The sequence below is a fragment of the Polyodon spathula genome, chromosome 11 (genome assembly GCF_017654505.1).
Source record: "Polyodon spathula isolate WHYD16114869_AA chromosome 11, ASM1765450v1, whole genome shotgun sequence".
NCBI lineage: Eukaryota > Metazoa > Chordata > Actinopteri > Acipenseriformes > Polyodontidae > Polyodon > Polyodon spathula.
The window spans coordinates 8,318,839-8,337,711 of record NC_054544.1 but is presented as its reverse complement, the minus strand read 5'-3'; the positions used below and the strand labels follow the sequence as shown (position 1 = coordinate 8,337,711).

Sequence of the window (18,873 nt, the reverse complement as noted above, 5' to 3'; positions counted from 1 at the left end):
CAGGAGTCACAATCAATAAGCTCTCTCAGATCGGACAATTGAGGACAATCTTTTATAGTTCTTGCCACTTTAGTTTCAAGGGAAATATTGTCATCTTCAAAAAATATGTGGGTTCTGCAAAGGAAAAAAACCAAACAAAAAAAAAAAAACACACACATAACATTTACAAACAGCAGATTTACAATGTAAATACTATGACATTTACAATGTCAATGTACAACACAAACCACAGATCAACATATGACATTGACAATTTTGATTTTCAAATTGCTCTACAACTGACCCTAAAAATATGATGGATTGGATTGGAGGTTACTCACAGTAAACAAGTTGAGGTTGTTTTGTATGTATTTGGAAGTTTGACAGTACAGTAATTGGCCAGAAATGCAATTAATTTTGAGAAGACAACAGCATAATGCATTCCTGTAATATGAGTTTTGATTGCGTAAGTCTGATGGATTTCATAAAACCTCTACTGAATAAAGTAGGTCATCAGTGTTCTAGAGAGAAGAGTGACCAGTGCTTGATCTGTCACCCTTGGTGGTCTGCAAAGACTGCAGTTACACATTAGAGAAATAGTCCTCTGTGGCTTTGCAATCATGTAGCAGCCATCAGTCTCTGTGCCCCTCAGCAGTCCCCTATTGTTCTTATTCTCAGTGTCATGTTGCTTACATAATTATGAATAATTATTATGTAATTCCAAAACTTGTTAATGTTACATTTGCAAGGCTACATTCAGAAACTTGAAAGAATTGTCCAATTAAGTATTCAGGTTCCAGTAAATGGATATAGAAAATACTACCCACTTACTGTTTAATCATTCTGCCAGGCAGTTTTGTGTTATAATTGTGTGAGCTGCATACAGGTATTCAGATAAAAAATGCATCTTAATGTGAGTAGGGCCGAGAAACAATAATTCAAACAGCAAATAGTCGAATAGGCATTACTTTCTGATGTGAATACAGCAATCTTAATTACGTGAACCTGAAAGTAAATATTACTTTGCATATTATCTGAAATAACAATGTCAAGTAACAGATGAAAATCATTGTGTGCATGCTGTGTTTATATGAAAAAAAAACATGTATTTATATTAAAAAAGCTACAGATTTTACAACCTTTTTCTAATTTTTATATAATTTAAAACATTCCTTCAACCTCCATCTAGTCAAAGAAGTATACAAGGACAGTAATAAATAACCTAACTGTTCACAGTACATAATTCTAGGGTGAATTATATTAGGAGTCATTTGAAATATATATTTAGAAGGCCCTCGAACATGTTGGAGTTCTCTCTATGTTTCACTAACTGATTTATTTATATTGGTAGCAATATTGATTGGGAGCTTTCAAATGTTTCTGAAATTTTGAATATATTACCGGTTTGTGTAAGATTCTCCTATAACAAATATACAAAAAAAAAAAAAAAAAAAAAACTTTTTTTTTTTTTTTTTTTTAAATATGGCCATTGATATTATTATCCCATTAGCAATCAAAATACTTTCTTTAGGCAGAAGCAACATGCACTGGAAGCAATCGAAATGCACATGTTTTGGAAATGTCCAGCAATAGCCAGATTTTTGTGGTGGGTTTTATCTGCCATACTCGTGTCAATGTCCCTATGGTGTCCTCTGTGTAGCAGGCTGCAGCCCATTTTGCCTAACAACTGGTGATGGATGACCTGACTGCAGACAGAAAAAAAAAATCTTATCTAGCTTGACGACATAGAATGTCAAACAGGCAGAGTTACTGGAAGCAACGGGCATCCACCACAAGGATTAACAAGGTGCACCAATCATAGTGGCTGACTGAACTGGCACCTCAGTCCAACTGAGCAATATTGTAGCTAACAATTGAATGGAGCCCTTATGCCTGCAATTAAGTTCTGTATTAAATATAAAAGTATAATAAATAAAAATAGCGCTAGCAACAGCACCAGATTCTCAGCATAATTAGAAGGGGACCAGTAACAAGTTTAAGAAAGCTAATATATAAGACGTTTGATTTTAAAACACTGGTTATCTTAAAAGTCAGCCCTAGTTTTACCTTTTGTGTTACAATAAACCAAAAGGTAGACAAACACTACTGCAATTATGTTAAGATAAAGGAAAGAAAGAATTACACAACAGTGCTCTATTGTTTGTTTAATTAAATTAGGTCTTCCCACAATAGCTTCTTTGATCTTTAATTCTTCAAGTCCATGCAAAAGAAGAAAAGTAGAAAATCAAAACTTAGATCTTTAAATTTTAATCACAGAGGCAATTCCGATTCACCCAAAGTAATTTGAAGCCTATGACTGAAAAATATTGATGTCAATTAATAAAGCATTTCTTTAAAAATATTCAGCATGAGATTGTCTCTGCTGGGACACTTTAATTCTCATGTTTTAAAAACAATCTAAAGCCAATCTATATACGAATACCATTTGGTCTTTATTTCAGAAAACTGGATGCAAGCCTGAGACCGTAGATCTTTATGGTGCTCAAATCGAATGGACAACCGAAAAGTCGAGCCGAAAGAACGTATTCCAGGTAGGACAGCCTGCACACTGTACCCTTTTCATGTTTACGCTGTTAAAGCATGGGGGCATTCAGAATGCTGAACAAATTGTCCTATCATTTTTGTGTGTGGAATTCAGTGGTAGACATACTAAATCAATAACCTCAAATACAAGTTTTCATAATAGTGATGAGGAGGAACCTGCAAATATTGACATATTCCAACCATTTATAAGTTAGCCATATATGCATACAATCCAGACTACATTCCATTACAGTACTTGTTATCCAACACATTGTTATTGCATACATTCAGATATCACATGTAAATAGGGGAGCAACTTATCTATCCAGTTTTATATTACAACAATTGGTGTTTAAGTGAAATTACAAGCCTCAAAATGTTGCGACTTACACAAGTTTTATGGTCATGTAACAGATATTTAATATGTTTTAAAGATTATCGGGTCATTCCTTTTTGGATTTTGTTTTTCCAGCAAACACTGGTTTAACTAAATATCCTTCTGGCAGAATGCTTAAACAGGGCACAGATTCAACTGACTGTGGTTGTCCTGTTTATTTATACTGATGCTAAGGTTTCAAATGAGGTACGTCTCTTTGATACAGCGAAAGAAAAGTAAGCATTAGCCATTCCAGCCAAAACAAAACTATATATTATGCTCAAGAGGAATTGCATAGATTATTTGTATTAGCAAAATGAAACTTGGAGGTTTTATCCATGTACTCTTTCAATAGTAATGTCCCATTTCTGTTTTAAACTGTATCTATCTTAATTGAGCCTTAAATAGTTTGTATGTATTTTACTCTTTGCAAAAAGCTCTGAGTGATACTTAGTTAAATAGTTTTGTGGTTTATTGATACTAAGAAATAGTAACTTGATGATTGGCATTTGTTTTCAATCCTGAACATGTGCAAATGCTGTAACAGCAAGAAGTGCAACTTTTACAAAGTACATCCTGGTGCGTCTACTTCTATACACAACTAGCCAATACTGTTGAATTTTTGGTTTTTAAGTGCAGTCAGCTCAGAGGTAAACATTTTTAAATTGAAATTTAGAATGTTTAACTCCGAGTTCACTACACCTTAAAACAATTATTCGCTTCATCGTCAGATCTGGTGATGGAGTTCATGGTGCCTGGCTGGTTAATGTTTTATTTTTTTGAAGTGCCATGTTAGTATACAAATGGTGGACTACTTTTGAGTCAGTAGCATTTTTGAAAGCTTCTGTAGGATTCCTACCCTCTTTGACTTGTGGTTGTATTCTGAGGGCCATGCCGTCACGTACAAGGAGAAGTTTCGTAATGCTGTAGGGTTTTATGACTAGGAACCAAGCCAGGGTTGAGGGTCAGAAGTCCTAAAAGCAAACAATAACCTAGTTACCAAAGCAATGTCCTTACCCAGAGTTCTAGAGCAAATGGTCCTTTTCTCTACATTTTGAGTTCAATTCAGTTGTTTCTGTACATGTCACACTCAAGTAAAACATGTAGCTCCATACATAGAAATCTTGTTGAGGTTCTACAGTATGTGACATGTTGTTGTACTTCTGTATTTTCTTATTTCTATCTGTGGCAGAAAATAGGAACAACACAGCAATGAATTAAAATACATGTTAAAACCAAGTTAACAGAGGGTAAAGGGTGTCAACTGTTGCTCTGTTTATCATAGATGTTTGGCTTTCCTGGAGTAATGCAAAAAAGAAATGAAGGCAGCTTCCAGATCTCATAACATGCTGCAGACTTCATTGCTGCAGAGTGGTATTTTACTGTTCAGTATTTTGACTGAAACCTTAATGCAACAAGGATTAAAAGGATTACAACATAATCTCAAATAATGGACAGAGAAATGCTTGTAATAACTATATATACCCATCTTGAGGTCTGACAGCATTGTCAGTCAATGGCAGGATTAAAATGAGTGTACTAGTTGGTAATACTGTATTTCTTTTAATATATTTTAATAGACATACCTCTTAAACTGTTGACTAGCTAGCATGGGACCTTAAAAAGTCCTTAAAATGAGGGAGGGATCAGGCTAGATTTCTCATTTTCATTTTTGTTTTTTGATTAATGTCACATGGATTCTTTATAGTATGTAATGCTCTAGTTTAATGCATCTGATTTGACTTTAAGTGTAGCGTTTCATTAGTCATGTGTGTATGCATTATCCAGGATATGCATAATTTTCTCCATACATCATTTTGTGAACGATTTAAAGATTTATTTTTTGGGACATTTGAAGGATTACGATGATATGCTAATGTGTTGTTATCTTCTACACCAAGTAAACATGTGCTGTCTATTAGGCTGGGCAATTTTAATAACTTGCCACATTGATCATAAAGCTGTTCATGTGCTATAATTAACCCTTTTTTCCAAAATATGTAGTAAAACCAGTTATTAAAGCTTGTCTGAGACAACTTGAAAGTCAATATATCATCAGGCATACCATGCTGGTAAGAGGTTAATTTAATAGAGTAAGTGTGTCTGAAACTAAGAACAATATTTGACAAAATAGAAAAATAAAATGCTGTTCAATTATCAGTACAGTCAGACAAAATATATTATTGCATCATTTAACTATTAACTTTTAGATCTGCTTTAGGCCACACAATTATCTTTTACCAATACACCTTATCCTAACTTTAACTAATATTGTTGGGTTTTCTTTACTACTTGAATATGTTGTGTGTAGTCACAAGTGATTGATAATGCTCAGTTTTATTTTTCCGTCTTTCTCATTGTGACAGGATACATTAATGCACTGCATGCATTACTTCTTGTTTTCCTGCGTAAGATAATTTTCCAACAAAGGAAAAAAGCTGGAATAATAAATTGAAAAATGATCTTAAATCAGACTATTGTCATTCATTTAAGATATACCTAAACTTAAAAAATACTAACAGGTAATATGTTAAAGTAAAAACTGTTAGTATCTATTAGTATAGATCAGTTACTGTAAAAAGAGAAAACTAAATGTCCTTTTCCCCATGGCTACATCAAATTGTCAAGAATGTATACCCTATATATATATATATATATATATATATATATATATATATATATATATATATATATATATATATATATAATATATATATATAGACTTCCTGAATGTGGTTTCCAATCTAGAAAGTTTTTGGAACAAGAAGTTTGGACACCCTTTTCATGTTTACAGTGGCTCTGTGAATCAACAGATTACTTGTTTGTACGTATTCCACGTTCCAGTATTACATCTGGTTTTCATTTAAACCTCTAAGATCTTTCAGACCAACATATTTGTAGATTAAAAGAAAGCAGATTCATTTTGATTGCTTTACCCTCCTGGGTTGCATTGCCTTCGATTACCGTTGTCAGCTTGCACAATGATTATGTTTCAAAATCAAAGAGAGGGGCTCGGCTTCACCAGTATTTCTGAAAGGATTTTGTTCCAGGAAATATTATGTTCAGTTTTGTTTGCATCAAATAAAGTACGTTATCTTGTAGCAAAAGTATCCATGCAAGAAGATCTTTTGAGTTTTGCTGTTATGGAACATATTAAGTAATTGTAGTGTTGTTTAGGAACTAATGCACTTAACCTTTTAAATTGCAGTAAGATCTTTTTTTTTTCTAATGTTTTAGCGGTAATAAATAAATACCCTTAACAAACTGAAATGATATTGTCTAAATCTGTTTCATGAATTAGATATGCACTTGATTATACTAATTTATGGATCTCACCTAAAATTAGTGTAATAAGGCTGGATAGAAAAAGTTTGTAAGGATACCAGTGCTGATTTTTGTTTTACAAGACTAGATAAAGGGGAAAAAATGTACATTAAAAAAACACTATTGTGGGCCTCAAAGTCTTCCTTTGGCCAGTTTTTTTTTACCTGTTATTTGAATTGATACAAATATAGTTTTGCAATAATTTGTATTGCACAAATGTTGTGATAAAACTGTGTAGGTTTAGGGTGCTGCCTATAATACTGAACGATGAAATACGTCACAGTGCTGCCATCTGGTGTATTTGCTTTCAATAACATTTAGTTTTATATTTTTACACCATGTTAGAATGTATGGTTATTATTGGAACTCTGTTTTTATTTTTATTTTTTAATACAGTTAGTTATTTTATTTGCAAAGACAGGTGTACGTATCCTATAATCGGACCTAATCACAAATCTTTGCTTCAAATTTCTCATAGCACTGTTTAGCCTAAGACTTTGTATAAATGGGTTTGTAAAAAGGATGCATTTTTTAGCTGTTTTCCCAGACATTAATGTTCTTTAAAACATGAATCAGACCCTTATTAATAAAATAAATAAAGCAACAGGCAGATGCATGGATTAATTTAAATGTACTGCATGCAAAGAGGGCTGTAGATTTATACATAGTGGTAGCTTAAAAACAAAACACAAACCAAGGTGACATTAGACCTGACTTAATAAAATGTTTATATACATCTCTTAATACAAACATCGCCTTTTCATTTATTCTAAGTACAAATGGGTAATAAATGTTGCTTAGATTAGAACTTAGTTGTTCTTAGCACATACATTTAGAAATGTTTTAAAGTAAATTTACACACACACACACACACATACACACACACACACACACACATATTTATATATATTAAGGAATTTAAGTGGTTAAGGAATTTTTGTGTTTTTTTTTTTGTTTTTTTTTTAAAAACAGCCGATTTTGGAAAGTTGTTTTCCTGTATTGTTGCTTTGTTGCTGAAACGGTGTTGCTGAGCAGTAGCTCATGGGAATCTCTTGGGTGGAATGTTATTAGTCTTTGAGAAATGTGCACCTTCTGAGAAAAAATAAAGCAGGAAAGCTCAGTCAAACAATTCAACTGAAGAGAATTCCCAAGATTGGAAAAAACAACTCTTTGGCTGGAAAAGTTGAAAAAAAAAAAAAAAAAAAAAAACCTACAAGTTAGTTTACTATGTGAAGTAATACGTGAGTGGAGTGTCCCCCCAAAAAAAAAAAAAAAAAAAATCTGATGGTTGCGCAGGCCATTACCTGTATTCACCGGTGTTTTTGCAATAAAATGAGGTTCAGTGTTTAAATTGTATGCAGAAAATGTCCAAAACTAAAATGACAGGGAGGTGTAATAGATTAGTGCCCTCAATGTATAACCTCACCCTCTTCCAAGTTCCTTCAATGGAAGTTCAACCTAGAGTGAACTGGAATCTGATGGTTGCGCAGGCCATTACCTTGTAAATCACTTGTCTAGAGCCTCAGATTACTCTGCCCAACATGTATGGGCTGCATAACTTGGACACATAACCAGGGAAAGTTTCATAAATTGCAAAATGAATCATGCATTTGTAGGACTTTAAGGACAATATTTTTTTGGAGCCTATTCTCACTTGTGTCTTGGAGATATTCGAATTCCAACTTAAGTGTAATGACATCATAGTGTAAAGGATAAATTAGGAGGATCTGTATTAAAACCAGTCAAATACAGATGATGAATATACGGTACCTATACTGCATAGATTGTAAGCTTTCTAACAAGGTATAAGGCAACATATTATTTAGATTTGCATTGTGATATTAAAACAATTAATTCATGCACAATATACTAAACTGCATTTGTAGGACTTTAAGGACAATATTTTTTTGGAGCCTATTCTCACTTGTGTCTTGGAGATATTCGAATTCCAACTTAAGTGTAATGACATCATAGTGTAAAGGATAAATTAGGAGGATCTGTATTAAAACCAGTCAAATACAGATGATGAATATACGGTACCTATACTGCATAGATTGTAAGCTTTCTAACAAGGTATAAGGCAACATATTATTTAGATTTGCATTGTGATATTAAAACAATTAATTCATGCACAATATACTAAACTGTATAATATATACAAATAATATATAGCGTCACATTGTTAGAAAGCTTGCCCTCGTCACTATGCAAAATATAATTTAAAAAATGATGACTGGAACCTGGTAGAATATATAAAAGGCTTTTTGCATGAACTACAATGAGTGCAGATTTGTTTTTATATAGCTAGTAAGGTATTTTCAATACACTGCAAAGAACATCAATGCTGTGAGTTAGTACTTGAACACTGGTTATCATATCTTGTTTGTGCATTTGATCCTCAACTAAAATAATGGACAAACACAATTAGGGTTAGGTTTGAAGTTTGTTTTCTTTTTTGTTTAACAGGGTCAGGTTTTAAGTTTATTTTTGCCTTTTTGTTTTAAACAAAAATACATTATTTCACATTACTTGCATTCTTACCTTAATTATTGTCTCAATTAAACATGAATAGGTTTTTAAATACAACTGCAGTATCCCACAGCTAGATTCTCCTGTTAGACACAGGCCCTAAGATCTCAGTGATAAGTCGGAATTACGTATAAATCATATTTTCAACAAGATCTGCTAAGTGACCATTTGGGAAGAGAAAAGGGGCATGTGCATTACAGTAAATGTTAATAGAGACATAAAACTGCTTCATAACTGGATGAAATGGTTCCTGCCGCCTTCTCAGCAAGTAGATTTTTTATAATGGTTCAATGTGAGCAATTGGTGCACTTCCATAACCTAGCAAGCTGATTCTAGCTGAAAATGCAGCTTTGAAAGGCTGTAAGCAAATAACCTTTTGATTGCACAGCCTAGCTTCTGATAGCTAACCACCACACTAGAGGCCTTTTTGTTTTTCTCTAGTTTCTACAAAATAGCTATAAGCTTGTCATGGCTGACAACAAGGTCCAGTGGTCTGTCAACGTTCACCACAAGATAAAGAGCGAGAGAGAAAAAATCCTGGCTCCTGAGAATTCCAGAAGAGAAGTGGACATCGCATTTGCAAAATTGTTTTTATATTTGCTTTCTCAGTGACAGCTTTAGTTTAACAGAAAATAGTTAGAGCATGCAAAGGGAAGAGGATGTAGTACAATAGGTTAGCATGACATGATGGATCTAAGCTTTGGCAAACAGAATTGGATACAGCTTCCCTTGGGTTCACATATAGCAGTTTTTCTTATTTGTACTATATGCAACCTCCACTAGTGGTACTTTAAAATAAAATCAATGTGCAGAATATATTTTAAATTACATAATGTAAATGTTGGTTTTCATATGTTATTTCTCTGCTGTAATCTTTTTAACACAATTTATGAACAAATTACAAGAATAAATGCATTTATCAAATCTTATTTATGGTAATTAGTGTGCAATTCCCTAAGTTGCTATATATTATCACAAAAAAATATGTATCCATTAAAACCATTACTCTTAATCACACAATACGTTTAAATACAACTAATTGCAAGCAGAGATACACTTTTCTCAGTTGGGTTGTTATGAGATCTTATTTACTAAGCTGCTTTCTTATTTTTGCATGTTGACAATGTACCTGTCACCTGTCAAGTACAGTTACCTCTTATGTATAAAAGCTGACCTGACCATCACAATCTTTTGTTTGGTCTAATGATTGCTGTTTCAAGATAGTGACATTGACAAGGAAACCAAGGAACACAGTGCTCAGGGTAATATAGACTAGCATGACCATCTGCCAGGTTACCAGATTGTCTAATTGCCATTTTTTGACAATTGAAAAGCTGAGCCAACCATTTCAGGAGTCAGACACACTAAGATGCTGGTCACTCCCCCAGAGTTCCAATGTAGACAGCCATGTTATGACATTTATGTTATACATTTAGATGATTCATAACAATCCACCACAGAACAGAAAGATGCACTTTTACTGGTCTTCTTACTTCCCTGTGTTACCAATCCTTTCTAATGACTTGATGTCTTGTAATAATGATTGTAAAACACCATTCACCTTGTTTGCATGGATGGTAAAATACTTCAAAATAACTTTGCTCAAGGCTGTTCCTTTACTTTTTGTGGTTCCTGCTGGTATGTTAATGATTGGGAATCACTTGAAAGCCTAAAAAGTAGTATGATCTCCATGGTAACATCCGGGAGCAACAAGATTTCTTCCCTCACACTGGAGCATTTGAACCCACTGTAAACAAATTATATATTTTAATTAAAATAAATAAATAAATCAGTCCTGCTACGCATTAACAGGTATATTTTGCCAAATTCTTTTAACAGTTATAACATTCATGGGTGATATACTGTACGCTCTGAATGCGAAGTGCGAAAATTACACTGTATCTTCAAGGATGGGAATAAAGCAATTTGTGGGGGTACCTGGATTGGGTTTCATAAGCAGGTTTTTTTATTTTTTTATTTTTGTGGCAGTGGACTCAACCACCTGTTTTCTATCATTGTTCTTGGTTCAAGTTGGCCACGTGGGGCTTCTGAGGCTATCAGGCAGGGCGTTCTACATGTTGTTGACAAGGCAGTGCTTGACTATGTTTTTGTTCAGGCGATTCAGCTGTGAATCCCCATGAGGGCTGAGCAAGACTGTTTTTTTCCCCCCTCTTAAAAAACTCTGGTCCCTGCTTGAATGGTTGCTGTGTCCAAGCCCAGTGCCCTAATCCTGGCCTGCTCTTCCTCTAAGCAGGGTGTTAGTTTAATCCCTCTCATTTAGGCAGCTGCACTTCCCAAGAAGTTTAGAAAAAGTTGTAAATCTTTGACTGACACTTTCAGCTGCAGCTACTTTCTCAAGAAGCCACTTGTTCTCTAAAGTTAAAAGCTTAAACTTGAGTTCCTTGGCAAAATTAGTTAATGAATGAAACAGGCTATACACAGGAACAAGCACAAAACACATGCATGTTTTAGTATATTGAACACACTTCTTCAGAAGCTTATCCTTTTTAGTATTATGTTAATCAGTTATCTGATGTGCAAAAAAAAAAAAAAAAAGATTGAATTTCACCATAATGAGGCAACCCAAAAAAATGCTACAATTTGTACTTGTTTGTACTGCAATTCATGATGTGTTTTCAAAAGATTAAGCAGTTTTTCTTGCTGGTATACCAGTGAGCGCTTCATCCTCATGTTTATATTTTATAGCTCTAATGATGCCATACAAGGTCTAAAATGTTGATGCAATTTACAATCTGCATGAGATTCTGAAGCACTTATCCATGAAATATTAAACATTAAAACTGTTTTGGGCACCACAGTTAGTCTGTCCAGGGTTACATCTTATCTAGCTTTCCTCATTTGTAAACATTGTTAATAAGTTCTATTTTAATAAGGAAAGGTACTTGAACAGCTTTGACCAAAGCTGTGGAACCTGGTCAGCAAAAGGTCATATTTAAAGACAAAGAAACCAGAAATTACTCCCAGTGTGCCTTTCACTGTCACTTCTATGATACCTTACTATTTAGCGAATTCATGTACAAGGTTCATTTTCTGATATCCATCCAGTCTTGATATGACAGGCCTGAATTACAGTATATGCCTTTCTTAAGAGTTAATTTTCAAAAGTGAAGGAACACAATGAAATTAATTGCATGAATAATTGCTACATGCATTCCCACACCACTAAGCTCAGAGCATCTACAGATGAATGTATTTTTAATGACAATATGAATACTTGTCTTCAGTTATTTGTCATGACTGTAGGCATTAGAAACTCTTTAAGGGTCACCCTTTCAAAGATTATAAATTTCATGTGCACAAATAGCCCCCCTCCACCCAGTGAAGAAATTATTTTTCCATTAGGAACACAATGAAAAGTTCCCATAGAGTTCATATGGTTTAACATCTATCATTCAGCATTTAGCAATGGGAAATGTTGATACAGTGAATCCCAGATTTATAAAAAAAAAAAAAAAAAAAAAAAAAAAAAACCCCACCAGTTTAACTTTGCACTTACGTTTGTTTTATGTGATAAACCTGCAGTTGCTTTAGAACACCCACGTCACATTTAGAATCTGTACCCATAAATTGTCGTATACAGAGACACAAGATCAAAGCTTACTGATTTTGGACAAAAATAAGCTGCTTGCGTATATTTTGTGTGTTTAAAAGGTCATTCGGTACAGTGCATAGTCATCAATAAGACCATTGGATGTAATTAAAGTAGAACATTTCATTTAAGAATTAATAAGGGAAAGCTTTATTGGTGTAGGCTACAGTACAAACACACAAAACAAGTTCAGGAACTATGGTCTAGAGGATTTATGCTCAACAAGATGTTATCTTCAGAGTCGAACAACTCTTACGTTCTAATAATAAAGTTGTTCTTCTTCAATGCGTAACCAAAGTACAGTTGGCAATCTATAACAAAACACAAACCAATAGATGGAAATCTACAGTATCTAACCTGCCACTGTGTCACTGATGTAAGATTGTGCTGAAGGCATCATCACGCCTGAATGCAATTATGAAATGGTACTTTTTTTTCAAAATGTCCACTGCATTTTATTATATTTTTTAAAATTATAAGGTGCATTGAGCAGGTGTTTTTTGTGTATAGTAAATACTTTTTAGACTGTAGAATAACAGTAACAGCAAAGCATGGAATTGCAGTTTCACTGGTGTATTAATGATTCGGTATAATTAACTCAATGGTTTATTATAGTGCAGTAAGTGTATTTTAATGGCTGGCTATAAACAAGTCTGGGACAGATTAGATAAGCTCGGAAAAAACAGATTATTATATTATATATATATATATATATATATATATATATATATATATATATATATATATATATATATATATATATATAATATAGTAATATTTGATAAATATTAAACTATTTAGGAACCCCTTAACATTAATAAAGGGTACAAATGGATAAGATGCAATCTACAATAAGTGTGGAACAGACCGCCTCTATTAATCTACTTTAGAAAATACCTGATATGATATGATTTGTGATATACAGTACATGTGTTATATACATGTGTCTTGATTTGACAATGCAGTTTATGAAACTGACAACAGAATTAATACATGTTTAAGAGCCTTTCTAAGGCTACAGGGGTGCTTAATTTGTATTTATTTTTTAAAGTCATCAGGATGATACAAAGTTATTGTAAACAAGATGAAGCTGTACTATAAGATAGCTGTAATATTTCATAGCCATATGTCACAAAGACGGCGGGAATGGGTGGCATCAGACCAGAACCAGGAAATAAGCAACAGAGAGGTGGAGTTTGGTGGAGCTGAGTGAATGGTCTTGCTCAGCATTTAATAAGTGAACAGAGAGTCAGGAAATAAAAAGGTTGACACAACTGAAAACACAGGACATGGCACTTTCGCCAAAATAAATAGACAAACAAAACGGACTACACAGACAAACATGGTTAAACACCGTCTCCAATCCCATTCTCCATTCACCGAACACACAACCCAGAGTGGGTGAAAACATGCAGCTTTTATGCAGCTGTACCGAGACTCAATTGATAATCAATCATTCAATTGGAGTCGTGGTACAACTGCACGTGAATTAATAAAGTGCAAATCCCCATGCTCACGTATTATTATGTTTTACTTGCAAGTGAAGTGCTGTGCAATCCTTGTGTCTAAATACAAATGTACATTTTAAACACTCGTGTTACACAGACCCGTTTATATCCAGTGTACCAATGACTACACACCAACATTAGCACACAACATATAACACAAAATACACACAGGGGCGGGGCACCTTGCCACACCATACCATACCAAGTTGCTCTTAACAGCTTTACATTTTATTGGAATGTTTTTTTTTTTTTTTTTTAAATGACAGACCTGTTTCCATAATCATTAGTGCTCTGGTAAAACTGAAATATTGGCACTGAACACTTAATAACAGATGGAAGATGAAATGAACACATTTTGTGTTTGTAATTCACTTTTTTTTTCTTTAGTACAGCTCATGCTGATTTACTTGTTGTGACCCTGACAGGCTACAAACACCTGTCTGGAGTATCTGGAGTAATATTCCGTGGCTAATTAGCACACAAGGAATGTTCTTTTAAAACATACAAAGTTGGTGGGAATCTACTGTAACTAGCAAATGCTTGCATGTACTTTTGGCAAACAAAAAGTAAACTAATTTAACCTAGTATTTAGACAATTGGTTAAAGAACCAACTAATTGGATCAGTAGTGTAGGTCTACATGAACACATTTAAAAATCCAACTGAACTATAGTTTTTTTTTTAATTTTTAATTTTTATTTTTTTTAATTTGTGTAATTGTATGGGAAAGAAACTATAACATATCTTAATTCACAGACCAGATAATACAACTCTCCATCACAATACAGCAGAGTGAGCAGGTTCCAGTAAATGTTCAACAGAACTGCCAACAGAACTTTTAGAAGGTGATATTTAGTTTAAGTAGATGACACTGCTGCATGTATAATATTACATGCTGAATGAGACTTGCATGGTGATTTCTCAGATAGCTTTTGAATAGTGTTACTGCTACTGCTTGCCTCTGAGTTTTCTTTGTTCTGTTCTCTGACAAAATAAATACCACAGTAGATTTGTCAATTTTTCTGTAATTCTTAGTGACATAGATGGAAAAAAAACAGACTTGAGTGATTTAAAGGCTGTTTCAGTTGTATGACATTTTTATCTACAGAAACACTTTTCAGTTAATTGTTACTATTAAGGTGTAGTATTATTAATAGATCAGGTAAGTAAGTTGGTCTGTGATGTCATAGACATGCAGCAAGACAATTATTACTGCACATTCAAGTGGTCTTGTTCAGCCAATCACAGCACTTAATTTATCCAAGCCATTTTATAAAAACTTATATTTATATTATCATGCAAGGCTGGCTCTGAGGATTTGGCCTCCCCAGTGCATCAGCATGCACAACTTTATTTGACAAATTTATTTATTTAAATGTCATATATTGATTGGAGTTAAATTAGTTAATTCGTTTCTGTTGAGTCCCGCTGGCATAATCGTGTTCAGTCTATTTATCAATTTACTTTCTTTTATTCTTCTATATTTTGCATTGTCTAATTTTAGCTGTTCTAATACTATAAACTTCCTTGACTGGTGAAGTGCTGTACTATTGAGTTATTGTAATTTTTTTATTATGATTTCAAATTAAATGAAAGGTTGTTCTGAATTTTTATAAAAAGTTGTTCCAGTCTCTCAGACTTTTTATTTTATCACATTTTCCACAGGCTAGTCCCTAAACATTGCTATTTTTACAGTAGTTATTCATTTTTAATGGATGTGTTGTTCTTATGTTTAATTATGTTTTACTTTTGTCCATGTATTTACTCAATACTGCTTTATGGGATGTGGTTTAAGTTTTGCTTGATAAATTAAATGCTGTCTTCTGCCTTATCTTTAGTGTAAGTGTTACCTTTTCCATTTTTGGGTCTCCTATCTTTCTGTTTTGAATGATATGTCCTATTCATGTTTAATTCTCTATTTTGCATTTCATTGCTTTAAACTTGTTTATTTTTACTGTTTTAGATTTATTTTGATTATCTTTCTTAATTATGCCACAGTATTCAGATTTTCTTCCGGTTACCATTGTCTACTGAGAAATGATTATTATTATATAAAAGATTCATTGGATTGTTCTTATTTTTAATAGTTTCTATTGTGTCTTTGTATTCAAAATAATCCATATTCTTTAAGTCTATGTCTATGTATGGGCCTATTTTGAAGGTCTACAGCTGCCAGAACTTCTGCCTCTGTAGCCCAAGAATCTATACACCCATCACTTAATTTCATTTTTTCAATATGGGTCACTGAGTCGATGTACATGTCATATTGTTTTATATTACTTTCCATTAGTTATTTTACATTATGTCTAATTGTTCGATGTTCATTTTGTGAGCCATATAAAACCACACCCTAAACATGTAAAGAAAGTTTCCATCCTTTTCTATTTAAACTATGTTGTAGCCGTCATAACAATTATATTCACATTCCTCAAGCAATCTAATAGAAAGTGTTTCAGCAGTGTTTTCCTTATTCTCAGATTTACAAAATTCTAGACCTATTCTATTTTGTAATCCCAGTTGACCTATTAACTTGTGTAATTTAATTAACTTTTTGTTGTGCATATGTTCTTTTGTTCTCAAGGTTTTCTACTTTACAAAGTAACTGTCTAATTTTTGATGGAGGGAACATGCAATTTATGTTATTTATAACAATCTCTATTTATTTTTTTATTTCTCTAATTTGTCTTGCCAATGTCAAGTTAGCTTTCTCCATTACCTTAAACAAAGTCTCTTTCAATATGATTTACATTTAATCTTTCTGCTTCATTAGTTTTCATGTTCACACTTAGTTTTATCTTAAAACCAGTTGGAACTACTGCATTATTATACAATTATCTATAAAGTTTTGTTGAGAACTATACTTCGCTGTCTGTGCCATCAGTCTCTTAAGTTTGTTAAGTTTCGCCGTCATGGATTGGTGTAATACTCTACTTCACCTCTCAATTTTTCCATTAATTTCCTTTGTAGGCTGATAGTATGTAAAAATAAGAAAAGATGCAATGCATGTTACAATAGTCTTAAGTAACATCTGTCATGGATACCAAGTCACATTTGTACATAAATGTATCAAATTATCTTAGTTGCCACCGCCTACCAACCTCAGCACCAGGCTATAGAGCTACAGTTTCCAGAGCTGAAGTGTATAGAGCTGAAATTAAATCTCCTAAACCTAATTCATAGGGCACGATTTGTTTTGCAAACAAGCAATGTGTTAAAAAAATAGAAAAAAAGAAAACAAATTAAGAAGAAAACAAACCTGTTGGTTTATCCAGTTTTATTCAAAGAGACCAATGTGGGGCTGAGTATCAATTTGCTGCAAGACTTACAAAACAAAGTGCCAGACGTGCATATTATCTCCAGAGGAGTTTGTTGAACTTGAATAACATTGGTATACTGGTGCCATAATAACAAAAATATAAGAACTTCAACTGGCGGGTATTTATTATTATTATTAGGCTGCACTTGTTGTCTTCAACACCTCGAACATATTCTTATAAATCCAGTTTAAGAAATCTGAATGATATCTGCAGTCGCGCAAGGCCAATTTGGAACACTGACAGAAAAATTGAAATATAACCTCCCATATTCTTTCTATAAATTAGATCATTTTAATTTTGGACCATTTCTTTCCCTAAAAAGTGGTGCATGTTAACCCAAATTATCAAAAAGGTACTTCCAAAATAGCAGGGTAAAAAGGGGAGACTTATTTTTATTTGTAAACTGAAAATATCTGCACGAGTCAACTAGCAGCAATGTGGTTCTTCATTTTGTACTGTAAATTTAGAAATGCACAGGTGAACTGGCTGCTTCATATTACAAGAAAGAACAGCACATGCTGAAGCAAAATGGATGTATAACATCTGTAAAAGCTTGGGAAGGCCAATTAGATTTGTCATTGTCTAGATAATTAAAAGTTCTTAATTGCGTCAGATATATTGGGACGACTGTTTATAAGTATGAAACTTTTGCTGAACAAGATACAAAAGTAAAACAAATGAAATGCTTTTGATGCATTTTTGTTTCAGCAACTGGGAAGAGAAAATATTACTGTTAAAAGCCTTTTGTTTTTTATCTGCCTGCTGCAGTGATGGTCATGTTGCTGCACAGCATTCACTTCAATGATTGATCAGAGTTTGTGTAACACCTGCTGTGAGCAAAAATCACAGCATTGCTTTGTACAAACTCTTGTGACATTATAGCATTAGGCACGGCAACAGGATCTAGAAAATGTAGCTATAGAAAGAAAAGGAAGATGGATGTATTTGAGTCGTAAAAACTTCCTGAGGCTAGAAAGTAATGAGCATATTTCCGAAGACAGTTTTGACCTGCTATTTGAAAATTGTTTCTTGTCTTAATAAATCCTAAAAAGTGTAATTTACTTGCAAAAGAGAAATAACAAAAGCATAGAAATTCCTTTTGATAAAAAAAAAAAAAAAAAAACACTTGTTAGGGTTGATATGTTGGCGGGATTTAAGATAGTGGAGGGGATAATCTGGAATACTTTTTTCCTGGTTGCAGTACAAGCCTTTAGGTCTCATGACAGCAATGGTTCAGATGGTCCTATTGTAGGTTATAATCCTTGTATTGATCAACTGACAAAAAATGCCTGCCTTTGAATAAATGCAAATAGTGATTGTCTGAAGTATACAGTGTCTTGCCAGGGCAACACAAAATGCCAAGGTTTCTAGCCTGTGAACAAACAGCATACAAGAAGACCTTGTCTAATTTAAAGATCATGGACCATTTTGGTGTCTAAATATCGTAGATGTTGTTGGACTAGCACCTAAGCTACTTCTCTCGTTTTGTATGGCTATCTAAAGCAATGGTATGAGATGTTGTTTCGGTCAATAACGCGTATATATATATATATATTAATATCTATATATATATAATATATATATATATATATATATATATATATATATCTATTATATACATACATGGAATGTGTGTGTGTGTGAATGTAACATTTGGTTCAGATTTTTCAGCATCATGTTTTAATTT

At 33.3% G+C, this 18,873-nt stretch overlaps 1 protein-coding gene across 4 annotated transcripts in view; it reads left to right on the top strand.

Annotated features, from left to right (window-relative positions):
- Window positions 1-18,873, top strand: part of LOC121323252 (rho GTPase-activating protein 15-like) — a 200,223-nt gene that overhangs the window by 20,571 nt on the left and 160,779 nt on the right. For all 4 annotated transcript variants that reach the window (XM_041264200.1, XM_041264197.1, XM_041264199.1 and 1 more), the window contains exon 7: window positions 2,442-2,531. In XM_041264200.1, the coding sequence (XP_041120134.1) occupies window positions 2,442-2,531 (90 nt within the window). The remainder of the gene's footprint in view (window positions 1-2,441; window positions 2,532-18,873) is intronic.